Raw genomic sequence first — 16,658 nt, 5'->3', positions numbered from 1 at the left:
GGACGGCTGCCCGGCTTCACTCTTCGTCATCGCGTTTTTTCCAGCGTCCTCCTGCGTATGCATGTATGCGACCGACGGGCTGATTTCATAACGTGGGGAGGAAGAGAGGAATGGGGCTTTGAGCACGGATGAACGCCAGACCGCGCTAGGCTCTTTGCACCAACCGCGCCGTGTTTATTTCCCAGGCCATGCAGAAGGTGCACTAGAGGAGATGCGGTAGTGGAGGCTGCTGATGCTGCTGTCCGATCAGCTGTTGTTTGCGTCTTGAGCATCATCGCCGCGACGGCCACAGAGATAGAGATCAAGCTCCCGGAGCCAGGGACACCGCAGACCGGATAACGGAGGATGGAGTTCAAGCATCTGGTGGAGGCGGCGGAGAAGTGGTGCTCCGGTAACCCATTCGACCTCATCTTCGCCGAGGAGGACGACGAGAGGCGGCTGGACTTTTACGCAGAGCCCGGCGTCTCCTTCTACGTGTTGTGTCCCGGCGGCACCGACAGTTTTGTAAGTGAGCTTCTGCAGCGGGGCCTCCGGCTCTGTCTGTCTGTCTCTCTGTGTGTGTGTGTGTGTGTGTGTGTGTGTGTGCTTGTAGGTGTGTCGAGGGTGGGCTGGAGGTGGGGTTGTCCCGGTTGGTCCCAGTTTTCTAGCTGGTGGAGGTGGAGAGGGGGGCTTTGGGATGTGGATGATGTCATTTCAGTTTGGGTGCACACCCCCCTTCCCTCGAAGTGTCGATGGTGTGTTTTTTTTCCTCCATCATAATCAGCTGCGATAACCCTCTGAACCGCAACACCACCAAACTCGCCAGGTTAAAAAAAAAAAAAAAACACACACACACACAAGGCCTGGAACTTTCAAAATAAAAGTCCTACACATCATCATGTTTAATATGGAGCTCAAGTATCAAAGTGAAATTAAAAATAACAGCGGAATCTTTGGAGATTTAAGCAGAAATGTATTTATTCTTCTTGAATATCAGTTTAGTTACATTATTTTTTAACCGTGAAGGCGAGTGCCTGTTGCTATTAATGCTAAAATCTTGGATTCTTCTTCACAGTTGATCCACTGACCTGGGAACATGTAGCAAATAAATACTTAACAAAGGACATAATGTTTTATTTGTACAGAATTATTGACAATTTTGTGCTGTAATCTAGTCCAAATAATCCAATTATTCCAGCTCCTGTAAGAAATGTTTACCAAGATACCAGTCAAATCTGCAAATTTCAATTACGTCCTCATGAATTTATTAATTTCACTACTTTCTTAGCATTTTGTCCTCACATGATAACTCCATAATGTGGAGAAATGCCAATTCCCTTGATTCTACTCTTATTCAATTTATTTCCCCCAAAAGGATCCACATGTAAAGGCCCAAAACAAGACCAGAATCAGCCTTAAAAATATGCAAACTAATCTGTTGAACAAAACATCCACAAAACTCTTTATTATGAGCTCAGTGTCTTGCACTGCTCTGATACTCCACAGACGGTCTTGAAGCAGCTCACTAGCTTCTGTATATCCGATACCAGTGTGGTGCAGTGGTGGTGTTATGAGTCCTAAATCCCCAGAGGCCAGACCCGCCTTCCTCCCCCCTCCTGCTCAGTGACGGGGGCGATCGGGGCGGGGAGCAGATGGAGATGACCCAGGAGCCACAGCGTCTGTTCAAGCAATAACACATTACATTATGTCACACGGAGCGTGCCTGTGTCATGTGTTTGCAGGCCTCGTCTGGACTGTCCCGCAGACAGCGGTGCTGCTGCTGAAACATAATGTAAATGTAGCCTCTGCATGATCGAGCAGGAAAGTGGTCACAGAAAAACATAACAGAGAGTGAAATCACACAGTCAAACACACAGTTTAAATACATGATGTGATTTGTGCCCACTTCATTTTCCATCCTCCTTCCTTTTCTCGCTCTTTATCTCCCTTTCAACTCCTCAGTTTCTTCCAGCTCTCTAATCTAATGCTCGTCAACTGCTGCAGCCTCATGAGTGCGCGCACACACACACACACACACACGCACGCACGCACGCACGCACACACACACACACACACACACACACACACACACACACACACGCGCGCGCACACACACACACACACACACACACACACACACACACACACACACACACACACACACACACGCACACACACACACATGCACATACATGCATCCTCAGTCCTCTGTCAGCTATGCACTCTCAAATCAGCTAGAATATCTCTGCAGGACTCTTGAGATCTAGTTACTCGCTCAATCAATAGTGCTATCAGCAGGGCATCTCACATGCTGTTTCTCTCTCTTTGTCTCTCTCTCTCTCTCTCTCTCTCTCTCTCTCTCTCACACACACACACACACACACACACACACACACACACACACACACACACTCACACGTTTGTCTTTCTTTGTGAGGACACTCGTTAACATAATCTATTCCCAAACCAACCACAATCTCAAACTAAACCTTATTCCAACCTGAACCCTAAAACCAAGTCTGAACCCTCAAACAGCCCTTTAAAGTGATGACGACCAGCCTAGATGTCCTCACAATGCAGAAATATCCGCATAACTGTAGAAAGACATGTACAGGCGCACACACACAGCCCTTGTCCGTTTATCTTGTTTTTCTCAAAACTGAGAGCATCAGTGTGTCAACTAGAGGGCGCTGTGAGACAGTCCCCATTATAATAACAGCACAGCTGCACAGCACTCTTTTCAGCTCTGTAATTTCCCTCTGGGTACGTTTTTTTTTGGTAGTTTTCAGACGCACAAGTCATGTGGTACAGAGTTTAGCTGCTAAAAAAATAACCCTGAACAATTGAATCGGCCATGTGGCTTTGAAGTTGTTTCTCTGCTCATCCAAGTGACTTTGCTGAGAGGTCGGGACTTGGCTGGTGGAGTGGAGACACACACACCCATGTGAGAGTCAGTCTGTCAGTGTCAAAGTGGATCGGCCGTCCCACAACAGTCAGAGCTGGAGACTCTGTTATTACCCCAGTCTGCATGAACATCTTTACCCTGGCGGTTTCCCACTTTTTCACACGACTGCAAACCCTCTCACACACACAGCAGGTCTGTCTTCATACATTATTAACGAGGTTTTTTTTTTTTTCCCCTCATCAATCTGGTAGTTATTAATTAAATGAGATATTTTAATGAGATTTAAAGGCCTGATTAAGGAAAAATGTATTAAATATATTAACGCATTTTACTGCTATGGATTATTTGCACATTATAGGGAACAAAAGCCCCTTAATTCTGCACCAAAACCATGACAACCATGCTTTACACCTTACAAAAGCCTTCAGTTTTAATTAAGGTGAGAATTCAGAGGTTGTTTTCATAAGCATCCATAAAATCCATAATATAATCTTAATGTTGTTGTTATCCATTGATTCATCTGTTTATGATCCCCATGTTTGACATGAAAGCATTAATAGTCACTTTAAAATTCTTGTCCTTTGAAAGTGTCAAATAAAGCATGCTTTTTTGTTTTTTTTAATGTTTTGAGGGTCACTTCTTAAGGTTCGGTGTGTAGGATTTTGTTGGGGGAAATAGAATATAACATTTATAATTGTGTTTTCATTTGTGTATAATCCGCAGAACCTAAGAGTCATTGTGTTATCAATACCTCATAATGACCCCTTCATATCCATGTAGGCAGCAGGTCCTCTTCCACGGAGAGCATCATGTTGCACTACCATGTTTCTACAGTAGCCCAGAAGTGACACACCACATACTCACTCCAGAGAGGGCCTTCCCTGTTTTACACAAGCTTAGCAAACACTGCAGAGTCTCTGAAGGAAGAGTGTGTGCGTGCACGTGTGTGTGTGTGTGTGTGTGAAGCGAGGGGTATTCAATTAATTGCAATCTGCATACTCACCACTAGATGCCACTAAATCCTACACACTGCTCCTTTTGGGGTTTGCAGGCTATGCCTTAAATCTGAGGTGTAAATACTTCAATATTAAACCCAAATAAATCTCCTAAAACATTTCTTGAATACAATCCAGATTCTTACATTCCAAATATTCCTAAGAGAGTTCCTAAAATAAAACATCAAACATCATCGGTGTGAAAGCTTCGTTATACTCAACCAACAAAGCCTCTACATTGAAAATGACTTTTTGTTCCACACCTGCTGCTTATTTCCTCCAGGCTGTTCTGCACACTTAACTAGACATCCGTAAAAGCATTACATAATTATATAACCTAACAGTACGACCTTTGGACTTCAATTAACACTAAAACACAACTAAGTAAAACTGAATAGTTCCAATGACCTTTCCCAAACAGCCATGTTTATATTACAATTCCTGTAAAAGCTTTGATGTGGCCGCGACTTTTACTTGTACTTACTTCCTTATACTTCTTTATACTTTACAAGTATAAGGAAGTTGATTTTTATCAGACTAGATGTGAAGGAATTACAACTTATCTACAGTTAATGCTGATTTATTGACTGTGGGGAGGCTAATTTTCATTTCTGACCCTCACCTGAGCTGCAGAGTTACAACTTGGGTTGTAAACTGGTCACAGCTGTCAGAATAGACAGAAATTGTGATGAGAAAAAAGTTATTTAGGTTAGAAGAGGAGGAAAAGCATATAGGACCATGTGTGTATGGAGACAATAATGTACACAAAGTCCTGAACAGAAAACAATTTAGATAAAGATAAAGTAATCCAGAGGTCCTTCTATAAAGTTAGTATGATGTAACACGTTTCTTGAGGGCAATGAAAAACACCAGATAATGTGGATTCATACGGTTTGTCTATCACTAACACTGATTTATTCTCTACTTTTTACATCTTGCATTTAATTATCAACTTACTGTTATAGATTATCGTGTGTTACTTGCTCTTCTTTGTCTGTTTATGTTTATTCCAGAAAAGTCTCTTTATCTGGGTTAATAGCTTTGTCCTAGTTTTTCTGTGCTGCACACTTTACGTATTTACTCATTAATTATGTTGTATGTCAGTAAATAGCCCACATGAGGCCACGCTGGTGGGTTTAAATAAGCATTTAATTGATTTGCCTCATCAGAGTGTTGTTTCCTTCGTCACGTTTTGAATCTGTGTGTTTATCTGTGTGTGTAGCACGTGTGGAGCGAGAGCGAGGACTGCCTGCCCTTCCTCCAGCTGGCCCAGGACTACATCTCCTCCTGCGGGAAGAAGACTCTGCTGGAGGTCCTGGAGAAGGTCTTCACGTCCTTCAGGCCCGTAAGGAAACAAATGGAGAGACGCTCGGGGATTCACAGTTTACTTTTTAACTCGCTGTAACAGACTCGGCCACAAGGTCTTACAGCCCCGACACATCCTGTTCTCTCTGCCTCCAACAAAAACATCATCACTCAGAAACTTGACGCTTCAGCGTTGCTTTGTTTATCAGAGAGCAAATGATACAAACCATGAGCAGGATGTCAACCACGATCGAAGGCCTTTTATCAATATGTAGAATATTCTTCTCTGCTTGCCACGGGAAAACTTCTGTTTTCTTTAAACTCTGCGCTGCTGTCTTTCACGAGCTTTTTTAGTAAATATGTAAAAAAAAAGAAAGAACGAGAAATAACCAGATTTTAAAAATCAAAATAGGTGTTACTTAGTGTAGGTTGTTGATAAAATAACTAAGTCCCTTTATTTCTTTAACCAAAGCTCCATTCATTTAGCCATCAAAATGATGGAAATAAGGTCGGGGGATAATGGCAGGGGAATAACAAAGGCCTTTTATATATTTTTTTATTTACAAATGTAAAAGAACGTAAAAAATTCAGGGTTTTCATTCAGTCATGCTGGTAGTCCATTAAAACTCCTTAATGTCTTATAATATATTAATTTATCCAATAATTAGCCACATATTTGGCCTGAACCCTTCTTATTAAATACCCAAATACTGAATGCGAATATCTTAAAATATCGTAAAGTTATACTGGACAATATTTCAGATCCCCAATGAAAACCAAAATTTGAGTTAATAACATATATTAATCATGAATAAATTGTACAGTGCATGCGTCTGACATACACAGTAAATCTTTTTATAAGTGTTTCTGCAGGAGCCTTTCTGTTTGGAGTTAAACTTTCCACTGGTGCTGCGGGGCTTTTCTCCTCCCACAGTTCAGAGACGTGTGTTTGGTTAATAGGTGATTCTAAATTGACTGTAGGTTTGAATGTGAAGGTGAACGGTTGTCAGTCTTTCTGTGATAGACTTGTCAACCTGTTCAGGGTGTACCTTACTTTCACCCAAAGTCAGCTGGGATAGCCTCCAACCGCCCTTGATCCTGTTCAGGATAAAGTGATTATAAATAATGGATGGATGAATTGATATGAATTAAGGACTTTTGAAATGTTAAAAGTGTCTGTAAGGAGTTAAATTTTTACTTTTTCACCTGCTGTCCAAAGGCTCAAGGCTCACTAATTAACACTTTACATCATCAGAGCAGTAACATGTCTTAGCTGGTTGTTCAACATCTTTATGCTAAAAAGATTCCAGGCAGCAAATAGTCCAGAATATTTTTCTCCCAATAAATAAATTTGTGTCGACTAAGCAGAAAAGATCAAACGTGTTAAACTGAGCTGCAGAAGTGCTGATAGGTGAATTTTTTTGGTTTTATCACCGGGCAGAGTCCGACTAAAGTAGCTGTTTCCAGTCTTTATGCAAAGGATGCCAACTGTAGTTTCATATTCTCTGCACACACATGATCCCACAATGTGAGAGTATTCTTTTGAGGTCTTTAGTGTGTTTTCAGTGGTAAATTACGGATTAATTAAGTGTATTTTAAGGGTTTACTTTTCCTTAATAGTATAGGATCTGAATCTGTTTACTGATAAACAAGGCATCATTAAACTGCCTTTATACAACACGTACACACACACACACACACACACACACACACACACACACACACACACACACACACACACACACACACCGTCTCTAACAGCATTCTCTCTCTCTGTCTGTTAGCTGCTGGGTCTTCCAGACATCGAGGACGACAGCTTCGAGCACTACCACGCTGACATGGAGGGGGAGCCGGGGCCAGACCACCAGCAGATGGGGGTCAGCCAGCAGTGATCATCCCCCGGGAGGAGGCCTGATTCAGGGGTAGAGCTGCTCCAAAGCGTGCCCCCCACCCACACCCTCTTTCCCCCTCCGAGGCCTCGACACATTAGCCCGATCACTTAACAACAGACACACACACACACACACACACACTCATACATACTTACAGTCAACTTGCTAAAAATGCACACCACCATGTTCTTGAATGTTTCAGTGGCTTTGCTTCCCAAAGAGTGCACGTCGTTGCACTTTTTTGCCCCCCCCCTCCTCCCCCATATCAAACACAAACACACACAAACACACATAGTTTGGGGCTACGTGAGCTTTAGCCACGTACAATGCGAGTATCCTAATCATTCACCATCTGGTTAGTTAAAGTTCCACAGCGCAGCAATATTCAGCCTCAGCTGGCTTTGTTATGCAGAAATACAGTCAGATGTTACCGCAATACACCCCATCCAACCCCCCACCCCGGCCCCCCGTGGAGACGAATGTGGCAGATAGCCTACTTTTTCTCTGCCTGAGTGTCGACACAGACGAGACGAGACGAGCGTGATGAGCGACGAGTGGGTGAAAAAGCAACGGTTTGTGGCCTTCATGGAGTGACGTAGGGAGGAAGTGATGGAGGAGGGAGCTCTGGTTAAGATAATCTTACACCTGATGGAGGGAAAGCAGGAGGGAACGGGCTGTATAATAGTGACGTAGATTCAGGTGGGGCAGCTCTCAACCTGTTTTAAACACACTTAAAACTAGTCATAGGTTACAGTTCAAGTATTTGACACAATCGCTCCTCGTGCAGAAATCAAAGTGTGCAGCTTTAAAGTAGCATGGATCTGTTTTTCTTTTGTTTGAGGTGAGTTTGTTGATGTTTCCGAAGCAGTGCACCTTGAAGAGTTAAAAGCCACATTATCAGGATGTTTTAATCAATGTTATAATATCATATGACCGCCACCACAAAAGGCCCATGCTGCAGCTTAAAGCCCTTCCCAGTTTGGGTGCCTCATTGTCACATGACACCCTAAATTCTTGCATCCTTGTAGTCTTCCTGTTTGGTAGTTCACACTCTGCCCTCCTTCTCTCAGCACAGTCTGAGGAGACACCTTCCTAAAAGCTTGCCAAAATCTCTCTTACACGTGTTGTTTTGAGGTTTTCTCCGAATCATAAACCTATTAAGGGCACACACCCAAACCCCTGAGTGATATCACAGGGAGGAGAATATATTCGTTGTAAACCCCCCCCCCCCCCTGCTATTTCTAATCTGGGTGTGTTGTTGTGTCACATCCAGTGCACTGCAATGCTTCAGGACCCGCCGCCTTCCAACCACTAGATCCACATGTGAGACTCTCGCCAATCTTTTGCCCGTTTACTTTTGGCTTGTAAATGTTTGTCTTTTTATTGCCTCTTTGAATGTTTCTCATGTAGTGTATCTTCTGTTTGTCCTCCAATGTGTGTGAAATTGGTCAATAAACCGTGTGAACTGAGTGTTCCACAGGGATTTGTTTTCTTTTTCTTAAAGGCCTTAGGTTAATGGAACACAAAGCACCAAACATGGAGGGCTTTTCATATCAGTGTACTGGTGACCTGCTGCTGTGCCAACAGCCCGTTGGTGTGACTGGGGTTGACGTCACGCGCCACCTGACGCGCCCTCCGAGCTGCGTCAAGCTGGAGACTGGGAAGGGGTCACACACAGGAAGCGAGGATTTGGCATTCAAAGTAAAAGCATGAAAGGTGTTAATTGGTAGAATTACAGGTTGCATTTGCAGGAGGCTATGTCTAAATACTGTTTATTCCACTACATTTATTTAAAATATTCAGTTAGACTAATGACTAATGTACAGATTAAGACTTTAAATACAAAACAACAACAGTATAGACACTAAATAGTTAACATTACACTCAGCTTGACCAATTACTACACCAATGGGCTTCTGTACATAATAATTCATCATAAAATATAGTATTAAAACACCTACAATTATTTTTTATTTCTTATTTTGAGCACTATTGCCTTGTTACTGGAAGTACACATTTACCAAATTTGTTTTTACTTCCGTGACATTTTAAGTTCTGAATTTTTCACTACTTGTAATAGAGTAAATTTATATTGCACTACTCCTACTTTTACTTAAGTAAATGATCTGAAAAGACTGTCTCCACCGCTGCCTGTAAATAACCTATAGATATTTGGTGTTTTTTTGTACAGGTAGTACTTATGGTTTATCTGCGAGTATGAGCACAAAGCTTTACATGGAATTAATAAAATTTGTTTCTCCTTTTTGGAAAAAGTATTTTATTTTTAGCATGTAAAACATTTTTTTAATCAGAAAAGAATACCATTGGATTGTATACAACCTTTAGACGGATTACTGTAGAGTAAGATATTTCAATAGGTAATAATCTGAAGGCTGTTAAACAACTTGTGGAATACTTTCATACAATAAATGCAGTTGAAAGTGCCTTCAATAAAACATTGGTGCAGGATGATCCTGCGAAGGCAGGGTGGTGGATGGAAAGGAAAACATAACAGGCGAAGAGTGAGGCAGCATTATCATATAATGACCATTTATTTTGGAGACACGTACATTTTATTCTACAGTAACTTTTCAGTCAACGTTTCAGAATAGAGCTACTTTTACTTTGAAAGTAAAATCGTCTCACTCTCGGGAACTTTGGGTTGTTTGACGGAACTGCCCCGCAGGAGGAGGAGGAGGGCAATCCCTGCTTTTATTTTTCTTTTCCAGACGGCCAGTTGAGCACAAAAACGAACTTAGGACAGACGAGCTTTGGGTCAACACTTGCGCTTATGGCCTCATCTGAAGCGGGGAAGTGAAGGCGTGCAGCTGAAGAGATATTCTCTCTTTTAATTTTCCATTGTTGAAAAAAGGGAAAGTCTCTGCCAAAAAAAAGAGCATTTGCAAATTAAGTTATGCGTCAGTGGGTGCGCACTTTACGCACAGAGCGCACCATGAAACTTTGAGATGCAGGATCACCGCGGCCGTGTTGCTGTGCATGTTATGGGCTTTGTTTCCTTGTTTGTGTCAGATCTTCGGGACTCGCTGTGATTATGTGTCGCGGCTAAAACTTTAAAGCGCACTCAAAAAACCTGAGGAGGTGAGCCTGAGACAGCATGGGGGCCAAACAGAGCAGCCCAGTGTTTGATGGCAGAACTCGGGCTTATTCCAGCTCCGACCTCCCCTCTGGGAACTCCGGCGCAGGGGAAAGGATCGCGGGGTTTAGGTACACAAATGGACCCGACGGTCCCCGGATCCGGTACACGGGCGGAGGGCCAACGAGCTCCGGGTTTAGTATACCGGCCGGCGGCAGGTCGGGGTCACACGTACTCAATCAGAGCCTCGATGGCACAGATGGAGACGATGAGGACCAGTTGCCCCCAGAGGGACACAGGCTGATCATAGGGTCCCTACCGACTCACCTGTCCCCCCGTCTGCTGGGAGGTAAGACTGAAGAGTTACTGCAAATGTATAGTAAACCCAGAAAACATCTGGAAACATCAAGTTACGTTGCTGAGTGCATTTTTATTTTCCTGATTTCCTTCAGTGTATATTCGCGGTAGGCCTAAACACTGAAGATATAGGCCTAACGGCGTTTTACGTTATTTATCACATCCGTTTTTATATTTAGAGTTTGTTTATTGATCCCAGCACAGAGAATACTAACTTTTATTTACAAAAAGGCAATTTCTTTTCATCTCGGAGGTACAATTGTCATATTTAATCTCTTTAGGGATTACGGTGTCTGTTTATTATGACTTTAGACTCAACAAGTTACTTTACATTGTGTACCATTATGTTTATGCCCCTATTATAAGATATTTGTACAGTTGCAGTCAAGAGTTGCTTAGTATTTTTCCATTTGACATTTGATACCTGGCATATGGTAATAGCTGTCTGGTGACTGATCCTTTTGTTTAGCACTTCTGCACTTTTATTGAAGCCACAGGTGGCTCTGCTGTACTGCACTACACCCTTTTCTTTCTTCTGCTTCTCTGTTTTGCAAAACGGGCCTGTTTTTCACTCTGGCTGAGAGGGAAGAGTGCATTATGTAGGTCAGCAGATAAGAGCTTCCTGCTGGTTACACATTGCCTGACAGACACAACATGCATACACACACACACACACACACACACACACACACACACACACACACACATGCTCGTCAACTTCCTGAGTCTGCAAGTTAAGGTTGTTTTTTTTGTTGTTGTCGAAACAGGTTGTCTTCAGACTAAACCACAACAAAACAAGAGTCAAACTAACATAACAGCTGAGTTAGACACTTTAACACAAAAGCTCCAAAACAAGATTCAATGTTTTGAATTGAATCTCCAGTTTTTCTTGAATCCTTTCTTTCCCGTAAGATTATGACACATGCTCCTATTTCGTAATCTTCCTCCTTGTGTTCCTCCTACTGGCATCGGTAACTTCCCCAATCAGGAGGTGTAATCATTAATATTCCCATCAATAACCTTTGCTCATGAGGGCCATGTGATTGTGACTTGCCAAGCCTTCGCATTGTCTCCACACACTCATCCCATTTCCTCACCTCCCTTAAAAAAAACACATGACACAAACACAAGGTCCACAGCAGATGTGGTGATAATTGGCGCCTGCATAAATAATGCATTTGTTGTCCTTTTTCTTGATTGAGGTGTTACAATGTTCAACAGGAGGTCAGTTTATCTCTGGTCCCCCAGCTCTTGGCCTATTAATCTTTGTGCAGTTGAGGAGTTTCACAGGCCTTGTTTATGTGGGTCAAAGGATAAATTAACAACTTGATTTATAGATAGAGTGCAGTGAAGGAGTTAGCAATTAGTTTACAGTTAGCATTAAAAACGGTATGACGTAAGAAGATTGTTACAGATTACAGGAGACCTGTGAAGTGCATGCAGGTTTTAGGTCACCGTAGGACTGCATGAGACCAGCACAACCCGACCAGTCCCACATCCTCTTTTGTGTACATATCAATAAAATGTTATGAGCAAGACTTTGTCACATCTGGGTCCTCATGTTGTTGTCCTTGTGTTTTCCTCCCAGGTTTCCACTGCCCCGTATGCTCCAAGTTTATGGCATCGGATGAAATGGAAAAGCACCTGCTCATGTGTTTCAGCAAAACGCGCCTCACCTACAACAGTAAGATTATGGGGACGGAAGTGCAAATTATCTTTCTGCTGCAGCAACCTATTGTGTCGTTTATTCCTGGATTTTACTTGTTAATCTAAATTGGACATTCAAAGCAATACATTGAACAAGGCAAATGAAGGTGCTACAGAAGTCAGACAACTTTGTCCAGTGAAGGAAGTACAGAGATAGATAGATAGATAGATAGATAGATAGATAGATAGATAGATAGATAGATAGATAGATAGATAGATAGATAGATAGATAGATAGATAGATACAACAAATACCAAAAAACTTGAAATAGTTCAATTCACAGTATAAAAAAAAATCTTTGCATGCACCATAAGTATAATAAGATATACTGTGTAAATATATATACATAGATATACTGTATAGATGCAAAAGAGCAGCACCTCTGACCCCACCCAACATCAGAAAGCAGCTAACCTCTCAGCCTGATGTTAATTTAAGTTGCAAGTAAAATCACGTAAATATTATTAGTAAAATGTACTTTGACTAAAAGTATTAATTACACAGAGGAATTTTGATTGCCTCTTTGAATTGAATTTTGAATGCTTTCCACATTCTCAAGGAATTTTTGTCTTGTGACACTTTAAAACAAATAAATGTCTACTTGCAGCCTCTCATCAACACTGCCTTCAAAGAGGGATTTTCCCTCCACAAAGTTTCATTTGAAAAGATAAATGCACTCAGTGTTTCACAGTGTTTCTTGCGATCGCTAAGCTTTATCCTAGGACCCCTTCAACCGCCTCCATGTTGCAAGCCAATAAAATATTAAATTATTGTTATATTTCTATTGTAGTTTTCTGCATTACTGTGAAACATTTTTAATGACTTTATTTGCTGTAGGGTAGTTAAATCTTTAACAACTTTTGGAAAGCTAATTATAGGTTTCATGAGTAAAATCTTAACCTGCAAATTATAACTGTGAGAAAAAAGTAACAGAATTAAAGGTTAATAATTCAACAAATCCACAAAAATGTAATACAGATTGTTATACAGTGCTGCCTAAAAACATCAATGCAGCAGTGACCTGATAGCCGAGTGGTTTGGCTGTATACTACGTGGGCACTAGTGCTATGAGGATAGAGTCGCCGGTTTGAATCCCAGCTGTTTGGAACATTTACAGCATGTCAGTCCCCTTCATATAATGAAGGCCCAAAAAAATATATTGGAAAAAAAAAAAAAAATCAAAACAGATGCAACCATTCACCTGTGCACACACAGAAAGGTAAACACATCTCGTCTGTAGAAACAATCATTAACCTGCAGTTGTCACGACACTTCCTGGACTCGACATTGGTGCAGTGTGTACTGTGTCAAAACGAGTAGATTCCACTTCATCAGTAAATGTTTCTGCATGTGTAGATTCATGCTCACATACAGTTTTTAGATTGCACACACTCACAACTGCATGCATGTTACTGATAGATACACAGTATAATGCAGCTCATTTATCACTAGCTTATCACTGGGGTGCGGATGTGTAACACCTATGAAGTCATCACTTTATCCTTCACCTAAACCCATGCAAATATTTTCAACATTTGAATGAGTATCTTAGGGGACGTTTGCATTAAAAAGGTACAAACAAGTAGTCATCCTTCGCCTCAGGTATTGACACTAAGGCCTGACAGAGATTACTATGCAGGTAGATATGTAACACAAATTCATCATTATGTGATCTCAGGTGAATCTCATCAGAGACTCAATTTTCACCCCGTTATCAGGCCGCAATGTCAGATTTTATTTAAAAGAAAACAATTAAAAGTGAAAGTACATTTCACCAAACACAACCGGTCCTCATTGGAGACTGCACATTTCCCCTGCTCTCATCTTGGCACAGATGACAACAAGTATTGTCAGTATCAGAGGTTAAACAGATGGCTGTGCAGAAGTCAGGGAGCTGAACATTTGATACAAGGTTTGGTGTACGAGGCAGCTCTCGGCTCATTTTGTGTCTGTCCGTATTGTCTTTCTCAGAGGACATCCTGTCCAGAGATTCTGGGGAATGTGCCATCTGTTTAGTAGAGCTGGAGCAGGGAGACACCATTGCCAGACTGCCCTGCCTCTGTATCTACCATAAAGGGTAACTAACACACACAAACAAGGAGAATTGTGTTAGACATTGGTACACAAATGCATAAAAGAATCTAAGTGTTTTTCCTTAAAAACTTACAGACTACGTATGCACACTTTATACAATACATACACATACTAGCAAATGTTTCGAAGAAATAGTTTGCCATTTGGAAAAATGAATGTTCTTGCTAAGAGTTAGATGTAGAATATGACACCACTCTCATGTTCAGGTCTGTTGACTACATACTGACAGGAAAAGGTCAGCTTGGCATAAATAAAACGAGCCCATTCATGAAACAGTCATGAAACAGTCCGGCACCATGTAAAACTGCTTTTTTTGTATGGGTTACAAGATTTATTTATTTTATTTGAAAGGGGCCGTGTTCCAGCAGTACCAGCAGGATCATTTATGCAAAAGTACTGACTATAATCACAAGAACACCTGGTCGCTTGCAGCCCACCTTCAGCACCCGCTGTTCCCTCAAACACACATGTACAATAATAACAACCACCAACAGAGTAACCGAGCCTTGAGCTGTCAGCTGACCATGTGTGATTTACAGACAGGTTCTCATAATGACTGAAAACCTGAATAAGGCTAGCCCGGCTCTGTCTAAAAGTAACAAAATCAACATCATTTTATATAAAATATGAATCAGTGAACTTTATATGTCATGGTAAAGAATTGATGTTACATTCCAACAATTTTTTTTTGTGCTAAGCTAAGATAATGGCGAATCTTAACAGACTCATCTGAGCGAGACATCAATGCTCTCATCTAACTCTTGACAAGAAAGCGAATATTTCCCCAAGATGTAGAACTATTTCTTTACGATGATTTTTCCATTTAAAGGATCTTCACTGGATATCACATCAGGAAGCACACATTACACACCTGCCCACATGCAGCTTACTGTATGCTAAATAAATTATCCAATGAGAGGACCGAAGTGATAGTCGGTGCATATTGGCACAGCCTACAGGCTATTAGTGGATAATTCTTTATTTTTATAGAAAGTGCAAGATATAATTTTTTTGAAAAATAAAGACAAATTTGTTTATCAAAATATTTAGTTCAGTTACTGGAGATAAATGGGATTCCTGCTCAGTTTTCAGCTTCTTTTGACCACGAGACAAACTTCACTGTTCCTATTTCAGGTGCATCGATGAGTGGTTTGAGGTGAATCGCTCGTGTCCGGAGCATCCCGCCGACTAGGAGCCACAAAAGTTCAGTTTGAGTCTACAGTTGATGGCTGTGGCCGACTGTGCGCCCTGACCTTATCACAACACTGTCTGTTCCAGCCGAGCGTCAGCGCTCTTCAGGGATTGTAAGATGTTATTGTGTGCAGAAGTTTTCATATTGCCTCATGGAGCAGCGATGGACTTTGGATTTGCTCGCGGGATGTTCACCAAACCACTGGGGGAGTCATTTCTGTCTCCAGAAAATATGTGAATGTTCCTTATGCCACCTCCTAGCCTTAAGTGGCTTCATGTAACCTGGAATCTGAACCGAACTGTTTGGCTGAACGCGGTGCGGTTGTATCTCACAGGACTTGTGTGGCCGACACGATGGAAGACTGGTGTCTCTTTTCAGCAGAGATTTAGGCTGACAGACTTTTCAGAGACCTGATCAGGAAGGCTGATGTTGTGCAATGTGAAAAACAGCCATACAGAATAAAAACAAATGCCTGTATCAGCTTTAAGGGATGTTTGCAGTGTGGATGATAGTCAGGAAATAGATCCTAATTTTGTTGCAAAATGGTTTTTTTTGTTGCAATATTGTTTGTCAAACAATCATGTGTCCTTGACCAAATAGTCTAACATGACATAGACTTTGTTAATCTGTTGGCCATTTTAGAACCATAGTAATGTGATTGTGTAGTTTAGTGGTGGAATTAAAGATAGGCTCAGACATATCTAATGATGATTCATACTGTCTCTAAAGAGTGCCATAATATGCTGCTATGTCATAGACTGGAAAGTTTTCCTTTAACCTTTGAACCTGTGTTCGTTGTTCTTTGTATTTGTACTGTAATGAGTTGCACAACAATAAATGTTTTGTCTGTCTTTTTCCTGAGAGAATTATTCTACACTTCTGTATATCTACACATTAATGAATTAAATTTATAAATCAGCAGTGTGACACAGGCATTGTTTCTGTCTGATATGGACAGATGGAGTTTTTTTTTTAATATATGTATTTTAAAAAGTACATATAATGGTTCTATATTTTGTATGTAAAGTCTAGAGTTTAAATGGTAAATAATGTTTAAAAATGAAAGCTTAATTCTGCTAACACAGGCCAAAGCTCAGACAGCAGATTCCTGAAGTTCTATCAGCAGAGAGAGAGAAAG

The 16,658-nt window shown here is 41.3% G+C and overlaps 2 protein-coding genes across 2 annotated transcripts; both read left to right on the top strand.

Annotated features, from left to right (window-relative positions):
- The first annotated feature begins 98 nt into the window (after positions 1-98).
- Positions 99-8,546, top strand: mturn (maturin, neural progenitor differentiation regulator homolog (Xenopus)). Its single transcript, XM_069176107.1, has 3 exons — positions 99-504; positions 5,102-5,224; positions 6,969-8,546. Exons 1-3 carry the CDS (start codon positions 346-348, stop codon positions 7,074-7,076), a joined length of 390 nt encoding a protein of 129 aa, XP_069032208.1. The 5' UTR covers positions 99-345; the 3' UTR covers positions 7,077-8,546.
- Positions 8,547-9,755: 1,209 nt separating this feature from the next.
- On the top strand, positions 9,756-16,375 carry LOC138214903 (E3 ubiquitin-protein ligase ZNRF2-like). The gene is made up of 4 exons (XM_069176750.1): positions 9,756-10,519; positions 12,116-12,211; positions 14,206-14,311; positions 15,463-16,375. Exons 1-4 carry the CDS (start codon positions 10,192-10,194, stop codon positions 15,518-15,520), a joined length of 588 nt encoding a protein of 195 aa, XP_069032851.1. The 5' UTR covers positions 9,756-10,191; the 3' UTR covers positions 15,521-16,375.
- Positions 16,376-16,658: the final 283 nt, after the last annotated feature.

The sequence above is a fragment of the Embiotoca jacksoni genome, unplaced genomic scaffold, assembly GCF_022577435.1.
Source record: "Embiotoca jacksoni isolate LCO1_2020_lvr unplaced genomic scaffold, fEmbJac1.0.p SCAF_7, whole genome shotgun sequence".
Taxonomy (NCBI): domain Eukaryota; kingdom Metazoa; phylum Chordata; class Actinopteri; family Embiotocidae; genus Embiotoca; species Embiotoca jacksoni.
This window is presented reverse-complemented; position numbering and strand designations above follow the sequence as displayed.